This window comes from Astatotilapia calliptera, chromosome 11 (assembly GCF_900246225.1).
Source record: "Astatotilapia calliptera chromosome 11, fAstCal1.2, whole genome shotgun sequence".
NCBI classification, from domain to species: Eukaryota; Metazoa; Chordata; class Actinopteri; order Cichliformes; family Cichlidae; genus Astatotilapia; species Astatotilapia calliptera.
In genome coordinates this window covers 32,042,350-32,069,530 of record NC_039312.1, presented here as the reverse complement: position 1 = coordinate 32,069,530, position 27,181 = coordinate 32,042,350, and the positions used below count along the sequence as shown (strand labels likewise).

The 27,181-nt window shown below is 39.7% G+C and overlaps 2 protein-coding genes across 2 annotated transcripts; one reads left to right on the top strand and one right to left on the bottom strand.

The window, feature by feature from the left end:
• The first annotated feature begins 9,019 nt into the window (after window positions 1-9,019).
• Window positions 9,020-14,306, top strand: LOC113032775 (m-AAA protease-interacting protein 1, mitochondrial). Its single transcript, XM_026185872.1, has 5 exons — window positions 9,020-9,531; window positions 10,257-10,328; window positions 10,527-10,653; window positions 10,738-10,882; window positions 13,423-14,306. Exons 1-5 carry the CDS (start codon window positions 9,151-9,153, stop codon window positions 13,505-13,507), a joined length of 810 nt encoding a protein of 269 aa, XP_026041657.1. The 5' UTR covers window positions 9,020-9,150; the 3' UTR covers window positions 13,508-14,306.
• Window positions 14,307-16,904: 2,598 nt separating this feature from the next.
• On the bottom strand, window positions 16,905-27,135 carry efhb (EF-hand domain family, member B). The gene is made up of 13 exons (XM_026184999.1): window positions 26,726-27,135; window positions 26,544-26,603; window positions 26,150-26,293; window positions 23,773-23,950; window positions 23,157-23,267; window positions 22,911-23,040; window positions 22,706-22,783; window positions 22,516-22,583; window positions 22,257-22,411; window positions 21,723-21,930; window positions 21,364-21,576; window positions 20,863-21,044; window positions 16,905-17,666 (listed from the first exon to the last, which is right to left on the bottom strand). The coding sequence occupies exons 1-13, from the start codon at window positions 26,786-26,788 to the stop codon at window positions 17,520-17,522; spliced, it is 1,737 nt and encodes a 578-aa protein (XP_026040784.1). The 5' UTR covers window positions 26,789-27,135; the 3' UTR covers window positions 16,905-17,519.
• Window positions 27,136-27,181: the final 46 nt, after the last annotated feature.

Genomic DNA, 27,181 nt, shown 5'->3' with positions numbered 1-27,181 from the left:
GAGGGGGCACAGCGCTGCAGTAGTGGATCCAAAGTGGTTTCCCTGTGTCAGTAATTTTTTATTTTCCAAAAAGCCACTGGTGCAGTGTATTAGTCATAATTTATGTTTATCATCCCTTGTACCCCGACTGACTTCAACAAACCGTTTAACGCTCCAAGCATATGTGCATATGGCTGCTTTAATAGTTATTCTGCATGGAGGAGCACTTTAAAGACTCTAAATCACTTCTTTGGACAAACACTAATGAATTATGTCACCACAAGTGCAATTGAAAAGTGCAGTGCGAACCAGTGGTAATTATTGGGACTCTTGGAGATTTTAATTATCAGCAGGAAGCTCCTTCAAAGTGTAACTAACAGGATTCAGAAGGAGGGAGATGATGGGACAAATCACTCCGAAGCACTTTGGTTACAAAAAAAGAGGACGGACGAGACAAGTGGGTCCCAAAAAAATTTGATTTTTTTTTTTAAAGTTTAAATTAAAAAAAAACAACAACTTGCTGATTCTTCTGTAATTTAAATAAAATCATGCAGCCTTTTATAAATTAACTGCCAAATGTTTTTTATTTAGTTTATTCATGAATGTGTTTGAGGTGAAAAAGTCATCCTCACCAACTGAAGGAAAAGCCCGAAAAGCAAATACAGTGCTGAGTTGATGCTCATCATGAATTATTTAATGCGTTGTTTGTTCCTTGCATGCGGAGCCTTGCGTCCTCATGCATGTTGGCTTTTAATAAAACATGACCTTTCCTCCAGTCTTAATCTCACATCTACTTTTTGCATTTACTTTTGAAATGTGAAAACGAGACAAAGCTGCATAACAGACTTTCTTATTTATCCACCATCATCTAGGCTTATTTTGTCATCAGCAGCACCTGATTTGTATTTTTTAAAAATGCTAAAATTTCAGTCTTTTCCTAATCTCTTTTCCCATGTTTACTGACATGTTATAAAGTTTGTTTACAAAGTCAGATGCAGCCGGTGTCATCGCACCGAGTGTATTTATGTCTGAATACGTAAGCACGACCATTATGAATGTCCTGAAATCAGGTTTATTCGAGTAAAAATATCCTCATTCCAAATCATTAAAAAATGGCAACGAGCTGTGTTTTTTTCTCCACACAAAAAATAGCTGAAATATGGCGTGTGAGAAATGTGCAAGGTGGCCGTCTTACAGAAGGTGTAGAGGTGGGATAAATTTAATTACAGCTTCAAATATTCATTTGGCAAATATATCAAGGTTGGAAACACAGGCCCAGAAATGGCAAGCCAGCCTGGCAGGCGCTCACAATAGTGGATGGCAAATGACAGTAATCCATGAAAAGAGACCAGACATTTATAGAATTTATAGAGAAGGACTCGCCATCCCAGATCTCTGATGTTTGTGGGATTTACTCACTGGCATGTTAAACGTAGGAGAATATATATATAATAATCCAAAACATGTTTTCTATCCACTACTTTAGTTGCTACATTTCCAAACTGATTAGGGTTTAATTATTGAGATGTTTGAACACATTTTCAAACATCTCACCTGACTTTTCATGGGATTAGTCTAAACACTGAGAATATTTTCAGTTAAATGTGCAAAGCCCTCATTTTATTTTCATTTCAGCCTAATGAGCACATACTGACACTCTCAAAGAGCGGTTGCTAATTTCAGTTATGCCAGAAAAGAGCCGCAATCTCTGTGAGTCTTTTGTTCTGAGGCCTCAGACGGTCACTCGACACCGTCGCGGTAGCAGGAAACGCAACATGTGAGCTTCGCTGCTCTCTGATCTAACACGCTTGCCTTCTCGTCTCCAGCTGTGCAACGGGTTGTAGCAGCAGCAGCACCAGCGAGGCATCGAGCACAGGTGAAGGTACACTAGGGCACTTCCTCTTCCTGTGACAGCGAGCAAAGGCGGCCTACTTTGCCTCTGTTATCTCGCTTTGCCCTGCTTAGGGTTGATTTAATCAGCAGGTCGGAGCGGGTGGTAAAGGAGGAAGACGGCCTACCTCACCTTTCCCAAAGCCTGGAAATGGAGGAGAGCACGTGGGCGCTAAGTGGTTCTCCGAAGACCACACAGTCACAGAGTCCCAGTACCGGTGCCAAACATCCACCCTCCTCCCTATCATCTGCTCCTCCCACCCACAATCAGATTAGAGCAGTTCAAACCTCACCCGCCTCACCTCCACCTCCAGGGGGCTCTTTCTTGGGCACGGTTGGGGCTCGGAGCAGGAATCGCTTTCAGGAGGGGAACATGAGGCATCGGTGGGAGCTCAGGTGCAGGGTTTGGTTAAACTTTAATAACAAACTGGTGCAAAACAGTTTAGTCAAAGTTGGAAACTGACACTGACCTACATAATGGAAAGCCACAAAACATCTTCAGTTTGCTGCACGCAACATTGTTATTTCATACTAAAGTCACACAGACACTTCATTGTAGGATCCTGGGTAATAAATTCCGACGGTGAATATTTCTCACCTTAAAGTAAAGACATCGACTGTAAATCAAAGTTTCCTTAGTATCTCGTGTCACGCAACCTTCGGCTTATATTGCGTTTCATACAATATGAGCCAATTTCCGGGCAAATTAGAACAAATCAACATCTTGACTGTGTCATAAATCTGAACAGAAACTTTTGTTTGAGTAAAAACAAGAAGTTATGATGAGCTGTAAGAGAAATCCCCCATACGGGCTTATGTTTACGTTCAAGGAAGTCGCGTGAACAACAAGGAAACCGCTGTTCGGCAGTCGCTGTTGTTTTGTTTTTAAAAGATGACCAACATGATTCCTTAACCGTAACCGAGGGTTTATTACTGTAAAAGTTTAACCATTTGAAGCAGTCATATCAACCCACAGCACAACCTAAATATTATAAACTTAACCAGAAAACATGGTAACTTGCAAACTACTTTCTTTTCATTGGTTTTGAAGCCCAGACAAATTGATTTAGACCTGCTTTTAAGAAAGGACGATAAGGAGGATTGATGAATATAGAAAACTTCTTTTGGACAGTAGTGAAAATTTTTACTTTTAAGGCTGTGGTTCTGAAAACATATGTGTGATAGGTCTTGCCAAAGAAACCTGTCACACAGCAACATCAGTGTTTGTTTGGGATGAGATACAGAAACTTGCTAATGACTGCGCCCGAGCACCACCTACAGAGATTTGAATGTCATCATCGACAACAACAACGAAAAAGAAATCTAAGGAAAAAGATGTAGAAGTGTTGGACAGAGTCGTCTGATTCATGTTTGGTTGGTGCCATGGCAGAACCAAAGAAACAGACGAGGCGATGGGAACTTCTTGCAAAATCAAGACGCTGAGTTAAAATCGTAGTAGTCGGGCTGCTGCACCTTGAAGTTTTGAACAACTCCAACGTCTACCTCCACGTCAGCCCCTGCGACGTTACCACTACTGCTCAAATCAAAGACTCGTAAGAAGCGAGTAAATTTGCGAGCCAAATCGCAAAGCGACTTTCAGCTCGGCTGCTGCACGAGAACAGCCTGTGTGGAGGTATGGGAGACGGGAGGAAAGTAGAGGTGGTGGCGGTGGGGTGGAAATCAGGGAGGGAAGGAGGGATGGATGTAGGAGGAGGATGAGGGGGAAGAGAGGGAGGGAGGATTGATAAAGCCTGATCTGTGCCACGGGGCATTTATGGCTGTTGGGGAGGCAGGGGGACGGGGATAGGGGGAAACGGGTGGGAGGAGGCATTGTCTGCTGTGTCCGTGCGTTTATAGGATTGAGCTCAAGTTTCCTTTGTGTTTCCATTTTGTTGAGGGATTATGTTCTTTGAGAGAGTTGTGCAAGCAGGCAGGCACACAGAGTGGAGGCGGAGAGGGAGAGAGAGAGAGAAATGGGTGAGGCAGGGAGGGGGCATGAGGGAGGGAGGATGTCTTTGTTCAGAGCGTTGATCATGAACAAGACAGATAGCGGAGGGTGTGTGTCTGCAGGAGTGTGTGCATGTAAGTGAGCGTATCTGTGTGTGTTTAAATGCCAGAGAGAGAGCGTGTTTATGTGCGTGTGTGTGTGTGTCAGAGAGAGCAAAGCAAGATGTCAGGACATGTAACCAGCCATGTAACAATTTAAAATCAATTTGCCTCCCAAGAAGGAATTGCTCTGCGAACAGTTTTTCCCTCCGAGCGTTCTACAGGACTTTCATTCTATCTAAATAGATATCAATTACATAATCGCTTTTCTTCCCTCTGCCCGGCCGCCGGCTGCAAAGTTTGTCACACCGAGCTGCGGTGTAATTGCCCCTCAAGTCGTAATGTTTTGTGATTGCTTGTGACATTTGCAATGTCATTGATCAAACAGGGCACAGTTCTAATGAAGATGCAGAAAAGCTCTGACTGAAGCGAGGAAGTGGGGTGGAGGGGTGGGGTCGGGTGGTGTCTTATGCTTCTCGTGAACTATGTCAACTGAAGCAACAGTTTCATGTTGGAAACCACCTCCTTTCCCTCGAACCGTCACATCCAAAACCACTTTTCCCTCATTAATCGATTGGTGGCGGATGAAAGTGTGTGCCTCTCCAGCATTCATCATAAATTCAAAAAAAGAAAAAAGAAGAAGTAACTGGAAGTCTTAACTGGTGATAATCTGAGCACTGAAAGTTTTCCAGCTAAATACACTTACCTTGTTCCAACCCCACTGGGTAACCACGCGCCCATTGTGTTTTCCTCAACTTGTTAAAACACCACATGGTACATTTGCATAGGATAACCAACATATAGCGAATCATTTGCATGCCTGAAAGTGCACTTGAGTAACCGTAATTACACGTGACACCAATTACTCTGTTACTTTGTATTAAATTATAATGGAAAATTCCACTAGAGAATTGGAGCCTAATTGCATCTTAATTTGCATAATTTTGCATATTAATCACATCTCAGATGAATAATAAATTTCAGCCGATTTTTTTAATTTATGCGCAGATACAAAAACAAGTTGAAAAATAATTTGTGAGTGAAAAAAAAATAAATCAGAAACTATTACTAAGAGCATTTGTGCTAATTTCTCTCATTACCCGACGTTTAAGTTAAAGATATCTGCTCTCTTGATCAACGAGTTCTGCATTTGGAAATTGACGGTTCACTCCGGCAGAAAAAAAGACACAAAAGAGGTGCGGAAATGTGAATTTTGGAAATGCCCGTGCGTCCGTTTTAAATAAAAACTTTACGACTCTATTTAAAGCTTTTTCCGCTGCAGCCATGCCAAATGTATTCTGCAATGATAATTCAAATCACTTACCACCTCTACCTTTTCTTTCTTTCTCTTTCACTCTGTCTCTTTTTTTTCCTGGTCAACACCTGTGCCTGCTATTGTGTGTGGCTCCCTGCCAGCTCACACAAAATCCAATACCTGTGGCCCAGATTAAATTCAAATTTACAAAAACAACATATTTTCAGATTTAACACGCTATCCTTTCCAACACAAAGTTGACCAAGTAGTTCTAAAAACCGGATTATGAAGAAATGTAAAAAATAAAATTGCAAAATACCACTTTTGTAAAAAAAAGAAAATGTAGATATAAATATATATATGAATCGGTTTTATATGAGCCAACGCAACCTCTTCTTGTGGCACAATGGTACAGGTTGTATCTGGTTTTTTTGGTTTACTGATTGCATTTTAAATGGCAAAGATTAAAAAAAGGATACATCCAAACACCTCAGCTTTACAAATATTAGGCGATAATGTGACACACTTATAAGTCATTACCATTTTGACTGTAATTTCAGCTTCTATGACTTTTGTTTCGTTTTGTTTCACTGAAACAATTTTGAGGGACTGCATATTTAAATTTCACTCGGTATACAGATAAAGTTCACTGGCATGCATGGCTGTGGGTGTGAATGCCAGAAAAATAAAGAACATATAAAGAAACTGATAAATTTGGCTTGTACAGTATATCACTGTGTGTGGTCAGTAGGGCTATAGAAGCACTGTAAATACCAGCTCAAAAAAAATAATTACAGTATATATTGTGCGTTATAGGCAGCAGTTAACAGGTACTTATTTGGATAGCGTCATCATTTTCTTGAGCTGAGAAATGTCTCTGCTTTCTTGTCATTATTTGTTTTAATCCCCAGGTTAGAAACCACTGAGTTAAAGTGAGACATTTCACCTCGTCCTCCCACGTGAACAGCAAAGCTAAAGTGCCATTTACATTCATTTTGTGACGTCTAAGATGTGCTATAGTTGTGATTCCACCCAGACAGCGTGCCCTTATATTTTATATCCACATGTTGTTTATTGATGGAGTTGTCTCATTGCCTCTGATGAACCAGTGTCCATATTTACTCTCAGTGACCTGCCTCATGCACTCTGGAGGGTTTGTTCAGCACGATATGTTCATCTCTGTTAGAGCACGTTACACCAGCGTGGAGCTCAGCCGTGGACAACAGTGCCTTTCAGTGGCACAACAGAGGAACGGACCCAGCGAAGACGCAGGCTGCAGTGTTACAGCTCACACGCTGTGATACTGAGTGACAATAATAACACCCTGAGGGTCCGACACTACAACATTATAAGACTAACAGGAAATTAGATTGAATGAATTCAGAAAGAGCAGAAATACTGCTCGGCCTCGAAGGCTATAAATCTGCCAAATATTTTGGAGGGAAATTACCTTCATTTATTAATTTAGTAATTATGACTCATTTACAGTCCCATTTGAAGATACTGACGCCCGAAAATCTCAAAACCAACCTCAACTGAAGAAGGTACACTACCTTTAAGTCAAGTTCAGCTCTTCAAATGACCCCAAACGATACACAAGACTTTGATATGGCTGTATGTGATCACCTTTAAACAACATCACAATTACTTACACTTGCAATACAACAACATGAGGAGAGACCTGGGGACCTAAAAGTTTCACTAATGTGAACTTTACAAGAATTTGAGCAGCTTCAGATTTGTTATTTTCAGCTAAATAACACCAAAGTCCTTCTACAACCCTGCAAAGCTTACAGATTTATCTAAAATAACATTTTTACCATCAAAATCTCCAGTGTTAAATTAACACTAGAGAGTGTCTATATGGGTCCACTCCTCTGAGTGTTAAATACAACACTGTTGAGTGTTAAATTAACACTTTTGACAGTGTTATATGTTTAAAAGTAACTTAGTCAGTTTTGAAGATTAACAAAGACTAACACTGAGCAGTGCTGATTTTCTAACACTGGAATATTTCTAACATTCTGAGTTATTTTCCAGTGTTAGAAAATCAGCACTGCTCAGTGTTAGCCATTGTTAATCTTCAAAACTGACTAGGTTACTTTTAAACATATAACACTGTCAGAAGTGTTAATTTAACACTCAACAGTGTTGTATTTAACACCCAGAGGAGTGGACCCATATAGACACTCTCTAGTGTTAATTTAACACTGGAGATTTTGCTGTGTACAAGTGCAGGTATAGAATCTGTTCTAAATCTGATGAAAATCTTTCAAACTTAATGAACCCTGAATTTGCCCTCAAATAAGGCGAAATTTGCCCATCTGAATAATACTTCCACTCCAGTCTTTGCTACTTCTCCCACAGATTTCAAGTCCAGGATTCATTGAATTCCACAACTTGCTCTGATAATGTCTCTGATCGTGCCCTGCATTGTTAGTGCACAGCGTGGCCCTGTCTTGGGGACCTTCCCTGTGTCAGTTCAGACTGTGTATGTTTAATTTACCAATGGTGCAATAAACAGCAACCCGGACTCTAACTCTTCCTCGCTTGTGTATTAAACTGCAGATTCTCCAACAATTAATCCCACCCAGCGAGGAGTCGTTAATATTCTGCTCCACTCCACTGGCAGATGTAAAAAGCATTCTCAACTGACACATATAATTACTATGATAAATCCCGGAAAGGTTTCCGTGTCTGAGCGCAATTTCAAATAACCAAGTGCTGCGCGGCTAATTATTGATAAATAAAATTAGTTGGGAGAACTTCAGGTGGGCGGGGCCGCGCGCAGGTGTCTGCTGAATGCGTGCGAGCGCGTGTGTGCACAGAGGAGGGAGAGCGCGACGATACAGCGGAGCTGACCTGCAATCACCGAGAACAGCGGGGACTTAATGATGTTTTGGTCTGCTGATCAAATTTCACATTTTCGCACAATCATTTTGGGCACCTGCTCAGAAAACAAAAGCCTGGCTAAAACTGCTGGCCCGTGTGAACAACTCAGTGTGTGTGTGTGTGTGTGTGTGTGTGTGTGTGTGTGTGTGTGTGTGTGTGTGTGTGTGTGTGTGTGCATGTGCGTGCGTGCGTGTGTGTGTGTTGCTGCTGCTTTTTTCTTTTACATGTTCTCTTTTATTGTTTTTATAATAGACTACATGCGGGCAGAGACACACGTAAAGTTTGTTTTCTAGTTCCCTTATTCGACACACACACACACACACACACACACACACACACACACACACACACACACACACACACACACACACGATAAATGAGTATTTATCTCCCTCTACTGGATCCTATCAGTAAAACCACTTTGCTGCCTTTAAATACCCCCAATGAGTGCCATTCACGCATAGAACTCTTACGCAGATCCAGTCTAGTCTTTCAAAAACAATCTGAATTCAATCTGAAGGACCGACTGTGTAAAATACGGTATAAATATGTAGTCACACATTTTGCCAGAAAATACTGAGCATTATCTGTCTGTGCTCAAATCGGTAATGAATATTATATAAAAAAACAGGAAATAAAATGTAGCAGATCGTTATTGAAAATGTTGCAGAAGTTGAATATGATCATTATATGTACTGTTTAGCATACTAACTTGTAGGATAGCATAGTTCAAGAGTCTAAGACTTCAAAGCAATAAAAACATATTTATAAAAATGTAACAATACTGTAGTGATTGTTCAAAGTAAACAGCAGCAGACCGAGTGCTAGAGTTCTGTGAAAGCGAAGACGAACCCCAGCACAGGCAAGGCCAAACACACACAGTCATTGGGCCTAACTGCTCCGATTGTTAAAATTTCCAACAGTTCTTGAAAGCAGCACTGTTATGTGTACGTCGTTTTCACCATAGGCATTATGGGTACAATATGGGGTGAGTTGCATAAGGTTAGAAGAGGCTGCAGTGTGGATGGAGGCTGTCGCCCCGGTCTGTGGTGGACACGGAGCCTTAACGCTGTGTCCTTCCCGCTCTGATGCAGCGGATCAGCAGCCTCGCCGCATGCCGGGAGTTCGGCGGCCTCGTGGCCTGTACAGCGGGGGTCTGTGCCCGCAAGAACAGCTGCAAGCAGCCGGCTGCGCACCGGCAGTGGGACGGTCCGGTTGTGCGTTCCGTGCGTCTTTACACCGTGGCGCCGGGCCGGAGGCTCGTGTTCGCCGGTGTGAAACACAGACTGTTCTGCTCGCAGCATGGAGCTGACGGGCCCAAGGAGAGCTCCGGCCGCCGGCCCGCTATCTCCGTGGTCGGCATTCCAGACCCGATCACATGGATCAGGTGTAAGGTCATCATGTTTGCACTTGATCTGTACTTTGAGTTAGACGTCAACTCTGAGGAGTTTGAAAGAGGTGTGAAGCAGGTAAATACCGACAGGCCGTTTTACTTTTTCATCAGTACTGTCAATAATAAAAAGCAAATTTTTCATGCTTCATATGGACCATTGTTTGAAAGAGTTACCTTTAGTAGTAAATACACGTTTACATCTGATACATCAAGAGGTCATGGATTGGATAACGTAGGTGGGACAACACCACATTAAACTATACCTCGCTAAATAACATTTTGCTCTGTGCTAAAGTTTGCATCACATCACGTGACCTTCATCCGCCTGTTTATCTTCAGCTTTACTTTTTTAATAGCAGTGTTGTCCCACATGTGCTTGTCCCCCCCCCCAAAAAAAGCATTCCCCCCATAAACAAATGCTTTCCACCTTCAGTGAATGCACACACAGCCAGGGATTGAACCACCAACCTTCTGATTAGTGGATGACCTGCTCTTCTATCTGAGCTACAACCACCCCTACTGAATGAACCTGCCAAGGTGAAAACTGGGCAGGTTCATTGTGCTAATGAAGAACACATAACACGACTGAAAGCAGCAGAGCAGTTACAGTTTCAACTAGAGACTTTTAAGATTGTGTATTTATTTATTTTTCTGGTTATTACCCAGCCTGAGGCAACATGGCAGGTTGTAAACCCGTTTTAAAGATGCAAACACACACTTGTACCATCAGGAATCGCGGCTTTTTATTAAATACTGTGGTTAAAGAGAATAAGCCACCTTTTTGTTCCTCATCCATTCCAGGCCTTGGTTCATGTCTCCAACAAGATGTCCAACGGCAGATATCATGAGCTAAAGGGGATAGTGTCCAATGAGGTAACACATCAAAGACATAACAAAGGTGTATTTAAAAAAAGCTGACTTTGTTGAGACGGTCTCACACAGACAGTACAGGACTGTATCAAACTGTTAGTGTTAAAAAAATCTAACATTTAGTATTTATGTCAAATTAAGACTTTTTTTTCCCACTTTCAGTCTTTTTTTTAGTAATGATCGTCTTGTTTTTCCTTCCAGATGTTGGAATATGTTGAGAAGAGGTGTGGGTCTCTCACTGATGCTCAGAGGAAGCAGCTCGGTGTCCAAACGGATGATATTGTATTTGTGCTTCCAGAGGACATCTCTGTCGTCTTTGATCAGTATGGTCAGTTTGTGAAATCAGAACATGGGATGAGGAAGTGATATGAACAGCAGGACGGACTCTGATTTCTGTCTTTTTTTCTTGCAGGTAGGAAGTTTTGCTATATCGTCATGAGATTTTGGATCCTGTCATCACATGAAGGACCCGATGACCCTGAGGGTACAAAAATCTTCAAAGTGGGATCCAGTGAAGACGGCGGCCCACAGAAGAAAATTGTAACTGCTGTTTATGAGTAAGCACTCATCTCGTCATCTGTCAACATCACAAACAAGCCAATCATCCAGAAGCATGGCTTTGAAACAAATATTTCCTCATTCAGCTCTGGCATGTTAGCAGAGCTGAAGCTATGTCTGCTCTTTCTTTGCTTAAAGAAAACTTTTGATCATTAATTTGCTGAAATTTGCCCAAATCTTTGTTTGTTTTACTTCTCCATATAGGCTATGCTGATGCAAAATTAAAGTGTACAAATATTTGCTTAGAGATAATCTTATGTTGGCAAAAGCTCAAAGCTACCTGCAGGCCTTCCAGCATACAGCAGGTCTGTTTTTGTTGGGAGGGGAGCAGAGCTGCTGGTGGTGAGTTGAAGGTTTTTAAAGTAAATGCAGAAAGAATAACAGTGAAATGTTCAGAAGGATCCCATGGATGAGGGTCTGTGTTGTATTTAATGCCCCTCTTAAGGAAAGTGGCAAAAGTGACATGTATATTTCTACTGCTACTTCAGTCACTTGAAAGTAAGAAACAAAAATAGTACTGGTAGGAAAAAAAGGGTAAAACAATTATTTCTGCTTTCAATTTGCTTTAAAAACTCTTTTTCATTTTTGTTTTTAAAAACTTTTTAGAATTGTGGAATAAGACTATATAACAGATGAACATATTCACTGGGATGTCACCCATGGGTTGGTTGACATATTTTGAAGCCTTTTTGTTACCATTTGGGGGGGGTTAAACCAGAAGTGACCATATTTCATTGAGAAGGTGGAATTTTGCTTACTAGCTGGGTTAGCAGGAATATTTATGTAATATAGTTGTTAATAATATTTGACAGATAGAAGCTTCTTTTGTAGCTCCCTTATGATCGCCATAACAAATGGATCTAAATGTTTGATTTGGCTGATTTTTTTAGGCTGGATGTCCAGGTGTGCTTCCTCCCAGGAATTTGTGTGTGATCTTTCATTCATTAGGTGAATGTGTTAACCACTACACTAAAATCAAACCTGCCCCAAATCACCCACACAGTTAAATTTGAGCTTTACCAGCATCCAGAGATATATGAAATGGTAAAAATGGCCTGTATTTGTATAGCGCTTTACTAGTCCCTAAGGACCCCAAAGTGCTTTACACATCCAGTCATCCACCCATTCACACACCCATTCACACACCCATTCACACACTGTTGATGGCAAGCTACATTGTAGCCACAGCCGCCCTGGGGCGCACTGACAGAAATCTAATATCCCTGGGGTCAAATATCATGTTCTTTTGGAGCCAGCCACAGTGGCCATGTGAGGACCTGAAGTTTATTAAGTTTCTGTGTTGATTCATTTTAGACTCTGAATTTGCAGGTTGGTTTATGACCAACAGCCACACTACTGCGGTGCTTATGGACCTTTAAAACTGAGACTTTTGGAAATGCTGCTAAGCTACTTGGAGTTTGAAAATCTTATCAGTGTATTACGCTCTTTTCACAGTCATCATCTCCTCGTGCTTCTAGTCACTTTATGTAACCATTCTTTAAAATCATGCATCTAGGCAAAGGAATTCATTTATACCATCATGGTTCTTCCTCCCCATCAAGAAATCAAACAGTTTCAGCTTCCTGTTTACGATGGCAGATGCATGTTCAGTGTACTTGAATGGTCATGTGACTGGTTCTGCTATCACACAATGTGTGCAGGGATGATGTGTGAAAAAACAAACTGAGAGGCAGCAACTTTTAGTCCTCTGTCACTGTTGATATATGATGCATTCAGGCACAGTTGTGTCTGTTGGTCAGTGTTTAGAACAACACCCACTACCGTCACATACCTGAAATGAAGCAAATCAATCTTTTTTTTTTCTTTGAAAGCAACCTGGCTGTGCAGAAATCTGATGCCACATCATAAACCTTTGTTATTCTGTGCTTGATCACTGACTGACTGTAAAAGATAAGCAGTAACTTGTAACTTTATTTTCTATTATTTCACCAAATATCAACAAAGAATTGTGGCTTCTTTTTTTTGCCTTAAAGTGTTAAGAAACGTTGGCATAAGTGCAATTCCTTCACTGCAAAGGTCTGCTAACTTCCTGTAGTTTGGAATCCAGCTCTGAGTATGTTAAATTCTTCAATAAAGTTTGCTGGTTAAACAAAAAGACAAATCATTCCACACCCACACAGTGCTAACAGTCAAAGCCTCTTTCTGTTCTCAGCCAGTAATCCAGTTGTTGGACCACAGTGTGTGGCTATTCTACCTAATACCCACCTATCTAGTTAGCCAGATTCTCTGTCCTATTGTTCCAGGTCTTAAAATCCTCTCTGAGAAATCCTGTTACACTTCAAATGTTATCCTGAAGGCTCACATGAAACCGACAGTTTGGCATGAAACAGGCGCCATTTTCAGAATTATATACAATTATTTTCAAGGTGAGACAAGAACCAAAACTTAGTTTGAATGTCAGGGTTAGTCGGTCCATCTTTTCTTTCAGCACTTTCAATAAACTTGTACTACTAATCTAGGATGTGCATGATTAACAGTGTGGGAAGTTTTTAACCATCTTTGCTTCGTGTCGTCGCAGATTCCACCGAGAGCTAACGAGGGGAGCCTCTTCTGACTGGACTGTTACCACTGTTTGGCACTGGCACTGGAAACTAGCTGAATAATCGGACTCAGCTTTGCTCAGATTTGTCATTTTTTGCTTTCGCATGGAAGGCAACCTTCAAAGTGAGAAACTGTACTGATCATTTTCCATTTGGATCACATTAAATGGGACCCAGAGTGCTGGAGCTGTGCAGACACTGAGTACTACTTGATGGTTTTTCTTTGATGCCCCTAAAGCCTTACATGTCAGACTAGAAGTAGTGGTACTGTACAGTCTCTCTGATTCACCTGTCAACCCCCGTCAGGCATTTTTAAATGAGATTCTGTATATGCTTCACCATTACTGTTCTTATGGTCTGTTGACTATCTCGTTTGTGTTTTCTTATTGAAAATGTTATCCCTTTAATAGACACTCCAAAGACAAAAACAGTATATGAACAGATTGAAGTTATTTTCTGGATCATTGACCAACTTCATGTACATGCTTATTTTTTTGGGACCTGTCAAGTACATGCTTTATTAAATTGAGTTTGGTCATTTGTCATTGTATTACAGCTGTAACCATGATATCTTTTGTCACGTTCCAAAAGTTATTTTTATTAAATCTGAAAAAGAAACTACAAATTATGATGGAGATACACAGGTATTTTTTCTAGAAACTAAGAAGTAATAATGATCTGATTGGTGTCTGAGTACCAGTATGTTCTATCTATAAACTGCATCACCAATTTCTGTCCTTTCCCTGATGAAAATCAGGACCCAACAGATTCCATTTGTTCTACACCAGAGGTGTCAAACTCCAGTCCTCCAGGGCTGATGTCATGAAACTTGTAAATGTCTCCCTGCTGCAACACACCTGAATAAAATTAGTAGGTCATTAGCAAGACTACAGAACTTGACTGCATGCTGAGGTGGCAATTCAGTCATTTGATTCATGTTGCAGCAGCTCATGAGTGAATGAGCATGGTGCAATAAAAGTACATTTTTACACTTACATTAGGAGCTGCCACCTCAGCATGCATTCAAGTTCTACAGAGTCTTGCTAAAGACCTGCTACCTTTTTTCAGGTGTTTTGCAGCAGGGACACATTTACAAGTTTGACATGACATCGGCCCTCAAGCACTGGAGTTTGACACCCCTGCTCTACACCAATGGTTGCCTCTGCAGTTTCTTATCCCCACATTAAAAAGCCTTAAAGAAAACCTAAGGGCTTATGCTCCTTACTTCCTGCCTTATATATACTGCTAGAGTGGCCAAAGTTTAAAATAATAAAGTCAGTGTATGTAAAAGTAATCCATGTGAGCTAATAGCTCAGGTTTCACACTGCAGTTCAGTTTAGCATTTCTTTTTCTTTATTCATTTCTGCTTGCAGCTTCATCAGCAACTAGAACAACACATTGAAATCCCACCTGTTAGTGGTTAAATTGTTGCTAAAGTAGGTTTTGAATACTTGTGCAGACATGCAGTGCCAAATTTGTGGAGTACTTTGGTACTTTGTGGAGCACTGCAGAATAGTTTTTCCCACAAGTGACTATTATAAAGGCCAAGAGAAAACTTTGTTAATATTAGATCTGTATTCTGGTATTCAACTAATACCGGAATTCTGTTAGTGATAAAAAAAAAAGCATCAGGGAAGAAAATCCACTTTCTGTAGCAAGCAGAAAGGGACATATGTTCTAGTAGATGGCTGCCAGCGACAAAGTTGAAGCCAGTTCTTGATGGGCCAAAGAGAGCATAACACAAATCTTGTACAAAATGAAAATAGTTATAATAGTATCGTTTTGCTCCAAGCAAGAATGACTAATTCTGCCATAAAATTCTCCACCTTAGCTTGTGTTTGTGCCCACAGTCACTGCCAGCAATGTGTCACTTGTCGAAGACATCACATTTGACAGGCTCGTGAATGTTGCGTGTCATCCAATTCTGTTAAAGCTTGCTGCAGTATTATTAATGTTGACAACATATCTGACAAACAGAGAGGATTCTGTCATTAGCGTCCGCTAATTCATGCATAATGAAACACGCTGAGGATTAGTCTAATTTTCCTGCATGGTAATACGCGGGGTCTGCGGAAGTTTGCGTGGGGGGGGGGATTTTTTATTTTTTTTTATAGTTCCAGTCAAGCATCTCACCGAGTCATAATGGGATTAAATGAGTGTGGTTAGCTTAGTACGTGTCAATATGCTCATGGATATGGTGAGAGTACATTAAACAATTTAACATGCCTGTGCATCACTCACTTTAATGGAAATTAACAAGAAAACATAAACAAGTGGTGAATATACAAAAGCTAATGTTTTTATTAGTTATTTTATTGTTTTTTTGTATGTTCTGACGTGTGAATCAGTCCAGGCTAGACGCCAACTAGTTCATTAATCTGGTTAGCGAAGCAGATTGCAAACAATTCCTCATGCTTTCTTTAATGTGTATTTGTATGTTTGCATGTGTCCCAGCTCCAGGACGCTTCAGATTCATTGTGCTGTCTCTGTCAGAGTCTCATTATAAGGTTGATTAATAGAATTACGGGATAAATATGTGTGGAAATCAAAGTTAATACTACTTCTAGACAGAAAAAAAGAGATAAGATTCAGAGAACATACTTAGTATTTACTGACAGCTGAATTTTAATCATAACTGAACACTGCTTCACAGCAGCTTATTATATGCCAACAAAGGATGGCATGTTGTTTCCAATAAACAGAAAATGTTTGCTCAAACAAAGCACGCCTAAAAACACTAAACTTGATTTTCATTCACTTATTCATATACTGCTGCCATTTGAGAGGGTTGGCAACTACTAGGAGCAAGTTGCAATGTAGTAGTCACGTCAGCACATGAAGGGTCCAGGGACTGAAATACTGAAGCACCTGAACACTCTGATCAGTGGATAGAAACATCACTACAAACTTTTGACATAATACTGAAATGCTGACGTGGCAAATGTGCTGTTCCTATTAATGATGGGTGACATCAACTTCATACGAAGCCCAAAACATGATCAGTGTTTTTAAAACAAAAATCAAAACAAATTAATTGAACAATGAAGTATTTTTGATTAAAACTGTTTATGCCACTCAGCATCACAATTTCTCTGATATTCATTTGTGTGTGTGCACTTTTGTTATACTGATACAGACACGATATTCAGGCAAGATAAACAAACTATAGATCAAAACAAGTTTTGAATGGGACCCAAAAATCTGTGATGTTTGGTATGAAAAAGTACACCTGTGTGTGCTCTCTGAGGAAATCTCAAGAGTGCCTAAAGTAAAAAATGTGCTTAATAGCTGTAAAATCTGCTCTGATGCATAAAGGAGATAAGTTGTTTGTTGCTGTTCCCAGTGATGAAAATAGAGCTTCAAAGAACATCTCAGGTCTTCAGCGTAACATTGCATACGACCAATTCAATGACGCAAGAAATAATTCCATATAGTGAAAAAAATAAAATACCACAGCAAGTGCAGTATGTCTCTTCACATAACCTCCTTTTTGAATGGGTGTTCTGCCAGAAACTGTTAAGTGGCTTCCAGCAAATTCATTAAATAACATAAAAGGCAGCAACCTACAAAGCCTTAATCCAAAAAATAGGTCAAGATTTTTAAAAACAGTTTCATTTCTTGCGTCCTTTTTATATATTTTTACATTTTAATTTTAATTCAGGTAAGTAGATCTTTATCCATAAAATATATAACACGCGATTGTGTAGAAGATGCAATTTTCCTCAGCAGTAGTTTTTGTTTTGTTGAAGACTGTAGCAGCACAGAAAGGATTCAAATTTAACTCAGTCTCTTTGGAATATTTTCATATCAATGCAGATCTTTCATAGCTGACTCTGAAATCATTTAAACAGCCTATGCACTGCAAGTTCCCCTGTTGCAAAGACAGAGGAAATGCAAACAGCGTTCTTTCCTGCTCTTAAAAAAGACTTTAGCTGACAATAAGCTGTGAGAATTATGAGAATGGTGGTTTAAAAAAAGCTTTCCTAACAAACTAAAACAAATTTTTGTGAGAAGGACAAACTTCTATGGATGAGGAAAATTGTTAGTGTTAAAAAAAAAAAAAAACCCTTCGGTATTACATTGCTTTTATTTCCCTGAGAACGTTGCGGAAATTCTCCACACAAACCTCCCTGGTCGGTTGCTTCATTGACGCGAGTTCCCAGGCTTCCTCAAACGTCTCCTCCGAAATATTCACACCAGCATTCCTGAAGATTGTTGCAATCTGTAAGAAATATGTCAGTAACAGTAAGAAAGATTCAAGCAATGAAGTCAAGCAGTGAAGCTGCTCAGGCACACTGTTGTCTGCCATTTCTTACTCATCACTGTCATCGCTCTGTTATTCTTTCATAAATGGAGTCTGGCAGCCCCCAACTCTCTATGGTAAAATATTTTTAAATCTGGCAGGCTGATAACAGAAAGACCATAATATGTATAAAAGACTGGACTGGACTATAGACGGTAACTTTGACGGATTGGGGTTGGTATTTTGTTTGTTGAATCTTTGGTTATGGCTCGTAAATGGACAAGAGTGAGGGGGGGCTACGCTATTAGCTAAGGCTACCAACCTGACTTAGTAAGCTGCATCCACAGATTGTTAATTAGTGCTAACATAAAAAATTCTTGCTTCAATTTAACTGAAAACTCATGAGTGGAGACCTCTTGGACAGTCTTGTTCAGTAACTTGAATTAATTGAGGTTAGAAGAGTGTCTTGGCACCTACGTGACACTCAGAGCAGCCATGCGCTTAATTATTCCTACATTTGGCGTTTACAGTTTAAACTAGTTATTTTTAAAAATGTTCTAATAAAGCGGGAAATTAGCTGTGGACACCAAAATGGTTTATATCTGCTCTACTTTAAACATGAGATTCTAGAGGAGCTGACACACTTCTGAAGCCAGCCTTAAGTGGTCTTAGAGGAACTGCACTTTCTGGTACTTCTGTTCTGACTTTATTTTTCAGCTCTCTGGAAGGACTCCTGATTACTTTCACCATTTCATTTGCATTTTATACTGTATTTCTACATCTTCCAGGGCTCTAGACTAACTTGTTGCCACGGTTGTGCTGGTGCGACTTTTCTTAGGCGCACCAGCACAAAATTTAAGAGCACCCAAATTTTTCAACTGCACCGCTTAACACCGCAGTTTTATACTTCGCACTTTTTGGGGGGGAAATTTTCTGTCCATACAGACAATATTGATTTGCAAATGATTAACTAACAATCTTGTCAACACAAAGTTCTTTATTTGGAGCACAGTTCTACAAGGAAGATAAGTTACTGAAAAAGTGCTTGTGCTTAAAATGCTTTGGCAATATTGTAGACAATGTTAAACTTAATCATCACATTGGCCTCCTTTGACGACCTGTTTGCTGCTGCCTGTCACTGAAAGGCAGTGGGGAGAGGGGACACTTGGACAGTGCATTTATCGCAGCATATAATGTGTTTTCTGGATACACTGTGCTTTTTCAGCGTTCAGAGATTGATGGCTCCGTGTCAGAGCACTGGCTATGAATTTCAGGCGGATCAGGCCTTAACTTAACAAAAAAGTTATCAATAGTTCTTTTCATCTTTTTTTATTACCCACACCTACATCCACTTCTGTCAGGCCTAGGCTACTCACTAAGGCTGGGCATCGTCACTGATTTCTATAATCCATTCGATTCCGAATTACAAGGTCCCGATTCGATTCGATTAATTTTTACCCAGACAGTCAGAAATATTATAATTCTGATCATTTATCAGTACTGATACATGTGAGGCTTTATCAGAGGTGTAGCATCACAGCAGCAGATGCCTTTGTATCAAAGTAAAACACAGAAAAACATGAAGGAGATTTTCCTGGCCTGGCTATATCTGGCTATATCTGGCTATATCTTTCAACGTAGCACTCTTAATTCTTATTCTCATGTATATATCTCATGTATATCTCATGCACATATCTTCCCACGTAGCACTTTTAATTCTTATCCCTACTTTTATTTTTTTCCATGTCTATTTAAGTGCTATTTATGACACTGTGTTTGCACTGAAGCACCGCAGCAATTTCCTAATGTTGTAAACCTGCTCAACATTTGGCAATAAACCCCATTCTGATTCTGATTCTGATTCTAGCAGATAACCTTGAAAATATACTGCAGTAGTAATTATGCATATTTTGCATAATTTTAAAAAGTTTAAATTTCTTCAGTATTGAACAGCAGAAATTAAATGACCTCTGATGAGAAAGCCTAAGTAAAAAAAACCCCAAAAAAACAACAACAAACAAACAAACTAAAAACAACAGCGTGATTTTTATCGTGGTGAAAGCAAAACAGCAAAGGTAAGAGGGAATTCATGACGACATTTATTAAATGTGAAGCATAGTTTGGGTCTTGTTTTGCTGCTGGTTCAGTAAATTTGGTTGGAGAGAGACAAAACCTGCAGCTCAGAATCTAGCACAAAAAAGACGTAAACACAAAGCAGACCGATGCTTCAGAATCAGCGAGCTGTCGGCTTTCAGCCCCGACGGCATGTCCATGCTGTCAGGTGAGAAAGCCGAGAAAGAGAAAGCTGATTCTGATGCGTCGGGTCCAAGCTCTGTGTTTACATCTTTGTGTGGAATCCGTTTACCTGCTCTCATTTACTGTTTGGTGGTTGTTCAAATAGTTTTGTGAGCTTTAACCTGAGATTCTGCCGCAAAATACATTTATATTTAAAACTCGATTCAAGATTTAATGAATTGATATCGCTTTATTCCAGCTACTCACCTCTCTCTATCCACCTGTACTTTCAAATGTACACACGAAATTGAAAAATTTGGTTGCTGGTCGCACTCTAGAGCCCTGCCTTCAGTAATTTCACATTTAGACGTATTTATGCATGTAATTCTTCCACCATTGTGGGGGGACACCAAGTCATTCCTAAGCCAGCCAAGACATGAAATCTCTCCAGCAAAAACTGTCCATAAAAACTGAACAGAATCAGTGACAAAAGGCAGCCCTGGCAGAGGTCAGAGTTCAGCATCCATGAGAAATGAGTTTGACTTACTGCCAGCAAAGATTCTGAATTGATCTTTAAAAAACAAAGAAAAAAGAAAAACTCAGACATAAGCCTTTCTTAGGCAGATACATTATATGGGCCAGACTTTGATGCAGTAAATGAGATTACCCACATCAGTGGTGTTTATTTTATGGAACAGACCCCATTGTTGTGCATCAACTGACCTATAGTGTAATAACTTTTTAAACGCTTATCTCACTTATCCTAACTTCAAAAGCACAATGCTGTAATAACTTTTTTCCTCTGTGTCAGAAAAAAAATGTAAAATTGTTTCTGTTGGCAAATAATAATAACAATAATGTTCTTTTTCATACAAATAATAAAAGATGGTGAGATTTGAAAGATAGACAGTGCCACCCCAGTCTCATCTATAGGCTGTACCTCCTCCTTGCTGCGAGGACAGAAGAAATGTTCCTCATAAACACCTTGCAGGGCATGAACTGATGGATGTAGAAGATCTCCAGCTGTGGATGTATCGCCATAATTGTTTTTGTCACTGACTCTTTTAATGCGAGGAGCTGGAAGATCTGAGCGCACAGATGGGATCCCGTATGTACGTCCATCTATTTAAAGAGAGACCAGATGATGTACAGGGAAGGGAGTAAAAAGTAAGCAAACTACGTAAAACATTTCTAAAATACAAAAGGATGTTTTCAAATATGCACAATCTAAAATATCTCATGTATTTGATTTTATTAAAAATGGCTGGTTTTGATGAGTTGGTACGACAGTGATTTGAACTGTGTCATGAGGAAGATCTGTGTTTAAGAAGAAGTGAATGACAGTGGATTCCTGGTATATTCCTTCCTTAATCTTGTCCAAAGCGAGAAGCAGCTTTAATAGTGCAAAACATATTTGTCAGCTTAAAGTCTCCTGACTTACCTGATGGGAAACGACCAGCGCCTGCAGCCCCGATGAGGGAGGAGGTAGTTCTGAAGTGGTCTGGGGCTGCCCTTGTCTGCCTAAGGCTTCTAAGAGTTTTCAGTGAGCTGCCTGGCTCAACAGGCTGCAAGTCCTCAAGATCAACCAACCGACAGGCATAAAGCTGTGCTGTCACTCTTTCTATGTCACCTGGAGCTGAGCTGGTTTGACGCTCTGCAGATAAATTAATCAGACCAAAATGTAAAAAATACTTAAATCTGTCGTCTTTTGGCATTCCATATTGTCGGTGGTATCAGTGCAGTTTTAGTTCTGTGATGAAGCATAAAATCAACCGATAGATTAAATTGCCTTCTTCTTACCATTTGCAATAATGCACTGCTCTCGAATGTTGATGGGCATTTTGTCTTTCCAGTTGAGAAAGTTGGCAAACTCCAGAAAGTTGATAAACCCGTCCTTGTCTGTGTCACAGTAGTCCATCAGGTCATCCAGGACCGACTCACTGACGTTCAGCTGGAACTGATGACACACTGCACGCAGGTCCTCTTTGTCAATCATCCCCTTTCCTTTCTGGTAATTAACATAAAAAACAGATTCATAATCCCTATAAACACATTTTGAACATGTAGAATCTGTAGGCAATGGGCAAAATATTTGGTACTGGTTTCTAGTTTCATAAATAACAACCCTTTGAACCCATACAGACTTTGGTATGTGTTTAGAAGTGTGACACAAGTCTGCAAAATGAGAATTAAAGCTCTATTACTTTGAAAATCATCTTACCACAGAGTCACACATCACTGGCTTTATCTTAAAACCAACAGCTTGACTTCCTTACTACCAGCACTTTGACTTATCAAACACAAGTTGGCAACCTGTTGTGAGTCTATTCATACCTTGTCATAATGTCTGAATGCCTTTAGCAAGGAGGGGAAGTTTTCAAAGTTGACCTTCTTGAGGTGATGCCTCACTGCATTCACCAGGCTGCGCTGTCTGTCTGGGCCTCTCGTGTACTGCCGTGGACCTGTGGAGTAGATCAGCTCTCCAATGCCTGCAAAGGAAGTATTTGTTGTCTTCAACTGAAAAAGCTTTTTCTAAGGACACACCAAATATTCCCGTATGTAAGGCGGGAGAACATTTTTATACAAAATTTACCAAAATCATCCGGTGGTAAGACCATTCCAAACGTGTGATCAGGCAGAACAGGCAACGTTTTTTCTCTCCTGAAGAACATGAAAAGAAATGGGAAAATTTAATAAAATCTTAGTGAGATAATTACAGGTCTCATATGTTTCATTACAGACAGTTTAAAAAAAAAAAAAAAAAAAAAAAAAAAAAAAAGTACTTGACGATGGTTTTGCCCATTTGTTGTGCTATCTTCTCTCTGTTCCCAGATCTCTTCCAAGCAGCTGGATTGTAAAACCTAAGAAAAAAATATGAACAATTCGAGTTGGCTTTCACTTTTTAAATTAGAAGGACAAGGAGCAGATATGCAGTGTTAAGGAAAAACAAAAGAATTTGCTGCATGGCCACTTTATTTCGGTGCTTACTTCTGTGATTCACCCAGCCAATGAAGAGTTTTGCCAAGATTACGGCCATCGTTGAAATGAGGTGTGAGGATCCCAAACCTGCTGTCTTTACTGTAACGAGTCCTGTCATAATTTCTATTAATTTGTTCACCTGGAATAAAGTAAGATCATCACACTGTGGTGAAAATGATGAAATGAATTCCAGAAATAGACCGTTAGTGGAAAGAGTAAAGACAGCATCAATAGTATGATTTTCTTCATTCTTACCAACAAAATAGGCATTACGGCTACGGATGTAAGCATCATGTGCCACCTCAGCTTCCCTCTCTACCTCCTGTGCTGTTTTTGCAGGGTTAATAATCTCACGCACACCCAAACCTTGATGAAAGGAACGGGAGATAGTCAGAAAATATATAAAGAAATATAAGAAAAATATATAAATATAAGAAAACTTAGAATGTAAAACAAAAAATGTAAAAGTTTTAAAATGTTTCAATGACAGCACACAACCATTACAAACTTAGCCTCCTGGGACCTGGTGTCCACATATGTGGACATCACATTTTGGGTTGTCTAGACCAAAATACTAAATTTTGCCCTACAAGAGCCCGATATCCACTTACAAGGACATTATACTGCCACTGTTCTATCAAAATTTAAAGTGAATGTCCTCATATGTGGATCACATTTTTCTTAGAAACAAAACTCAGGTAAAAAAATAAAAGAAAATCACGTAATCCTTTGTTTTTACATTCATCAGGTCCCAAATAGCTCAAATAGCAAAGAGAAATTAAAAATGCATGCCATGAGTTTCGGTCTTAGGAGGTTAAACCAACTTTCTTGTTGTTTTATTAGCTTTTGACTTATTTAATGTTATACATACCTTTTACTGTTTTTATGCCAAATGTAGTTTTCTCATTACACAATGGGGGGAGTTCAGAACGTTGGACACATGATCTGCCTAGAGGAGCCTTCTTATTTGAGGCATATACAGATTCACTTAGTTCTTGTAACTTCTGCTGGAACAAGGTCTTTGGGGATGGATTTAGCAAGCTTTCACTCTGTAGGAATGATGTAAAACGATTATTGTCAGTCAGTATTCTAAATGTGTCATTGTATACTTTAAATTTTCTACTCAAAGCAACATTGTGCACCAGCTTCCAAACACGGTGACATCACAAAACAGATGTGAATACAGAGAAAACTCCAGAAAGCAAATAGAAAAACCATCATCAATGTCTGCTTCTTAGGAAAATTCAATTTGAGGGGTAACATAAAATCATGAAAAAAGCAAATGACTTACTTAGGGAAACCACTATAATACAGCAGTACAATAAATGCGTCTGACAGGGGTAGATCGTTTTTACTTCCAACATACAAACGTACAAATACATCCTCTTGCACCGCTTTGCCTCTAATGCCATGTGCACACAGGCAGGTCAGAAAAGAAGGAAAATGGAAGAGAAGGTCCAATATTAGGCTTTTTCATTCTACGACAAAGCCAGTAAGTAGTGAGCCAGTGCTTTTTCAAGTGTTGTTGATCATTTCCTAAGTAATCCTACATTAATATTTTCCATCCCTTATAATTTGTTGATCATTATCAATCTCAGTTGATATGTGCTCAAGTCCAAAAGAGCATCCCAAAACACAGATACTGTATGTGTGTCTGTGAAGGTTCTCAGTCATCCAGGTCATTGTAGTCAAAGGAGCTTGGAAAGAAAAGGGTCTGGACTTCTTTAAGTTGCTTGAAGACGTTTCACCTCTCATCCGAGAAGCTTCTTCAGTTCTAAGGGTCAAATGGTGGAGAGTCCCAGATTTAAACCCAGTGGGAGTTTCCCCCCAAAGAGGGACAAAGGACCCCTGATGATCCTCTACCTAATCACATGAGCCAAGGTGTGAAAGCGGGTGTGGGTCACAATCAGCCAGGGTTTCGGGTGAGCTCATTGTGAAACCTGGCCCCACCCTATCATGTGATTTCCTGAGGTCAGATGGCCCAGGATGTGAGTGGGCGTTAAGGCGTCTGGGAAGGGATCTCAAAACTGGATTATAGATGGCAGAGAGTTGGTGTCGTAAACCACCGCCTCTGTTCAAAGATGGTCGCTCACAGGGGACGTAAATGGCTTCTTTCACTCCTCTTTCAAACCATCTGTCCTCTCTGTCCAAAATGTGAACGTTGGCATCCTCGAAAGAGAACGCCCAATTAAGATAACCGCATGTTTTAAGTGCTTCCTTTACATGTGTGTGTTCCTTCTTTTTCCCTTCAGGCTTAGAGGGAACATGTTCTGCCCGGTGGTGTAGGGTCCTAATTACCCCAAGTTTGTGTTCCAGAGGGTGATGGGAATCAAAGAGGAGGTACTGGTCCGTGTGCGTGGGCTTCCGGTAAACTTCAATGTTGAGGTTGCCATTCTCTTCAATGTGCACAGCGCAGTCCTGTATACTGTATGTGTGTGTTTTGAATGTGCACAAAAGTAGCCTTATATCTGATATCTGCACTCTAAAGCTTGTCATAAATCATGAAGAGTACAAACAAAAGTAAATCATACACATTTGAACACAAACTTAACAGGGATAACAAAAACAGAATAAGTGAGAGCCTCACTGTATTTTAATCCAGGATAGTTTGAACTTTTGCCAATGTTTTTGACATTTTTTTTTTATCATAAATTGATGTACAAAAGGTAAAAATTCACATATGAGCATCCTCCAAATCTTGAAATGAAATCTATTACTACTTTATCAACTGTAAGGTGGTGAGACTTCCTTCCTTCCATACTTAAGTCACTAAAGTCAAAGTCAAAGTCCAACTTAAACAACAGTACAGTTGTACACAGTTACATACAGGATATTATTTGTAGCAAGTGCTAGTTTAAGTGCTAGTTCAAGTGTAACTTTTTATTGTGATTGCACAGTCATACTTTGTAAAATAGTGAAGGAAATTGTAGTACTACCATACATCAAAGATGTACAGCAGTATAAACAAAACAAAATAAATAAATTCCATATATATGGAATAAAAAATATACAGTGTGTCCAGAAAATTTTATATACTATATTATATTTAATTTTCTGCACTGTATAAATGCCATTTCATTTATTGTGTCAATTCCATTTAAGTTATATGAGCCTTAAATCCACTACCAAGCAGAGCAATACATGAGTCATTGGTCATGATCTAAACAAAATATCAACCTATCAAATTTCAGTTTAGTTAAAAACCTTCCCTGTTGTCCCTTTAACAATCACAGGAAGCTCATACTCACAGTGAGGGGTGCTTTGGTGATGACACCATGAACAAGAGTGCTGCCAACATCTGGGTCATTTGCCTTCCCTGTGTGGACTCGGATAGTTCCTGGTCCGGGCTGGTTGCTATTGCGGAATTTCCTCACCACCGGTGGAGTCGTGGGCTGAAATTTACAGGGAAAGAGTTAACCCACAATTTCACACATTTTGTCTAAAAAAATAAATAAATCTGATTAATAATCCCAACAGATGTAAAACAACTGTTTTAAACTGAGATAATAGATAGAGACGTCCAAAGAGCTTCAAGTGATTTTTCGGGGGGGGGGGTTTCACTTGGAAGTTATACTTTCCAACAATTATCCCCACTTCCGGATGCTCTGAATGCCATGTCTAAACACATAAAAATGAACTCACTCTTTCCACTTCTCGTAAGCAGATTTTGACACTGTCTCCTGGAGGTATTAATTTCCCGGCCTGCATTAAAGAAAAAAAAAAAGTTCACTATGGTTAATATTAGAGAAATAAAGGTCTATTTTACTAAAACAATACAATAGCAGTACGATAGCACAGGATAAGCTATCTTAAAATAGACTTACTTTCGGTATATTTCGGATTCTGTCAGTACATTTCACTTCGCTAGACGTGTTAATGTCAGTCATAATGAATTTAGATAGAGCCTTTGTAAAGTTTGTCTCTAACTAGGTATGGGAAGTTTTTAAGGCCAAACGGGTTTCTGTCGTGCTCGGACGCAGAGCTGTGCACCTGTTTAAGTACCGTTGCCTAGCAACATAGTTCAGCAATTCAACTTAATACTCTAGTTTGGTTTAAAATACCTTTCAAGCGAATCAAAGATTGTGATAACCAATGGGGAGACCATGTGAATGACTAACTTGTCCAAAATAAAACACATTGTCTAATGTATTTATTGCTTTGAGTCAGTGGCATTAACCTTGAACCGCAATCCCTGCTTTTAGCTCACTAGCTTAAAGATAAAAAAAAAAAATGTAAATACTCTCTTTTGTTATTTTGGAGACAGACATATTTCAATAAAT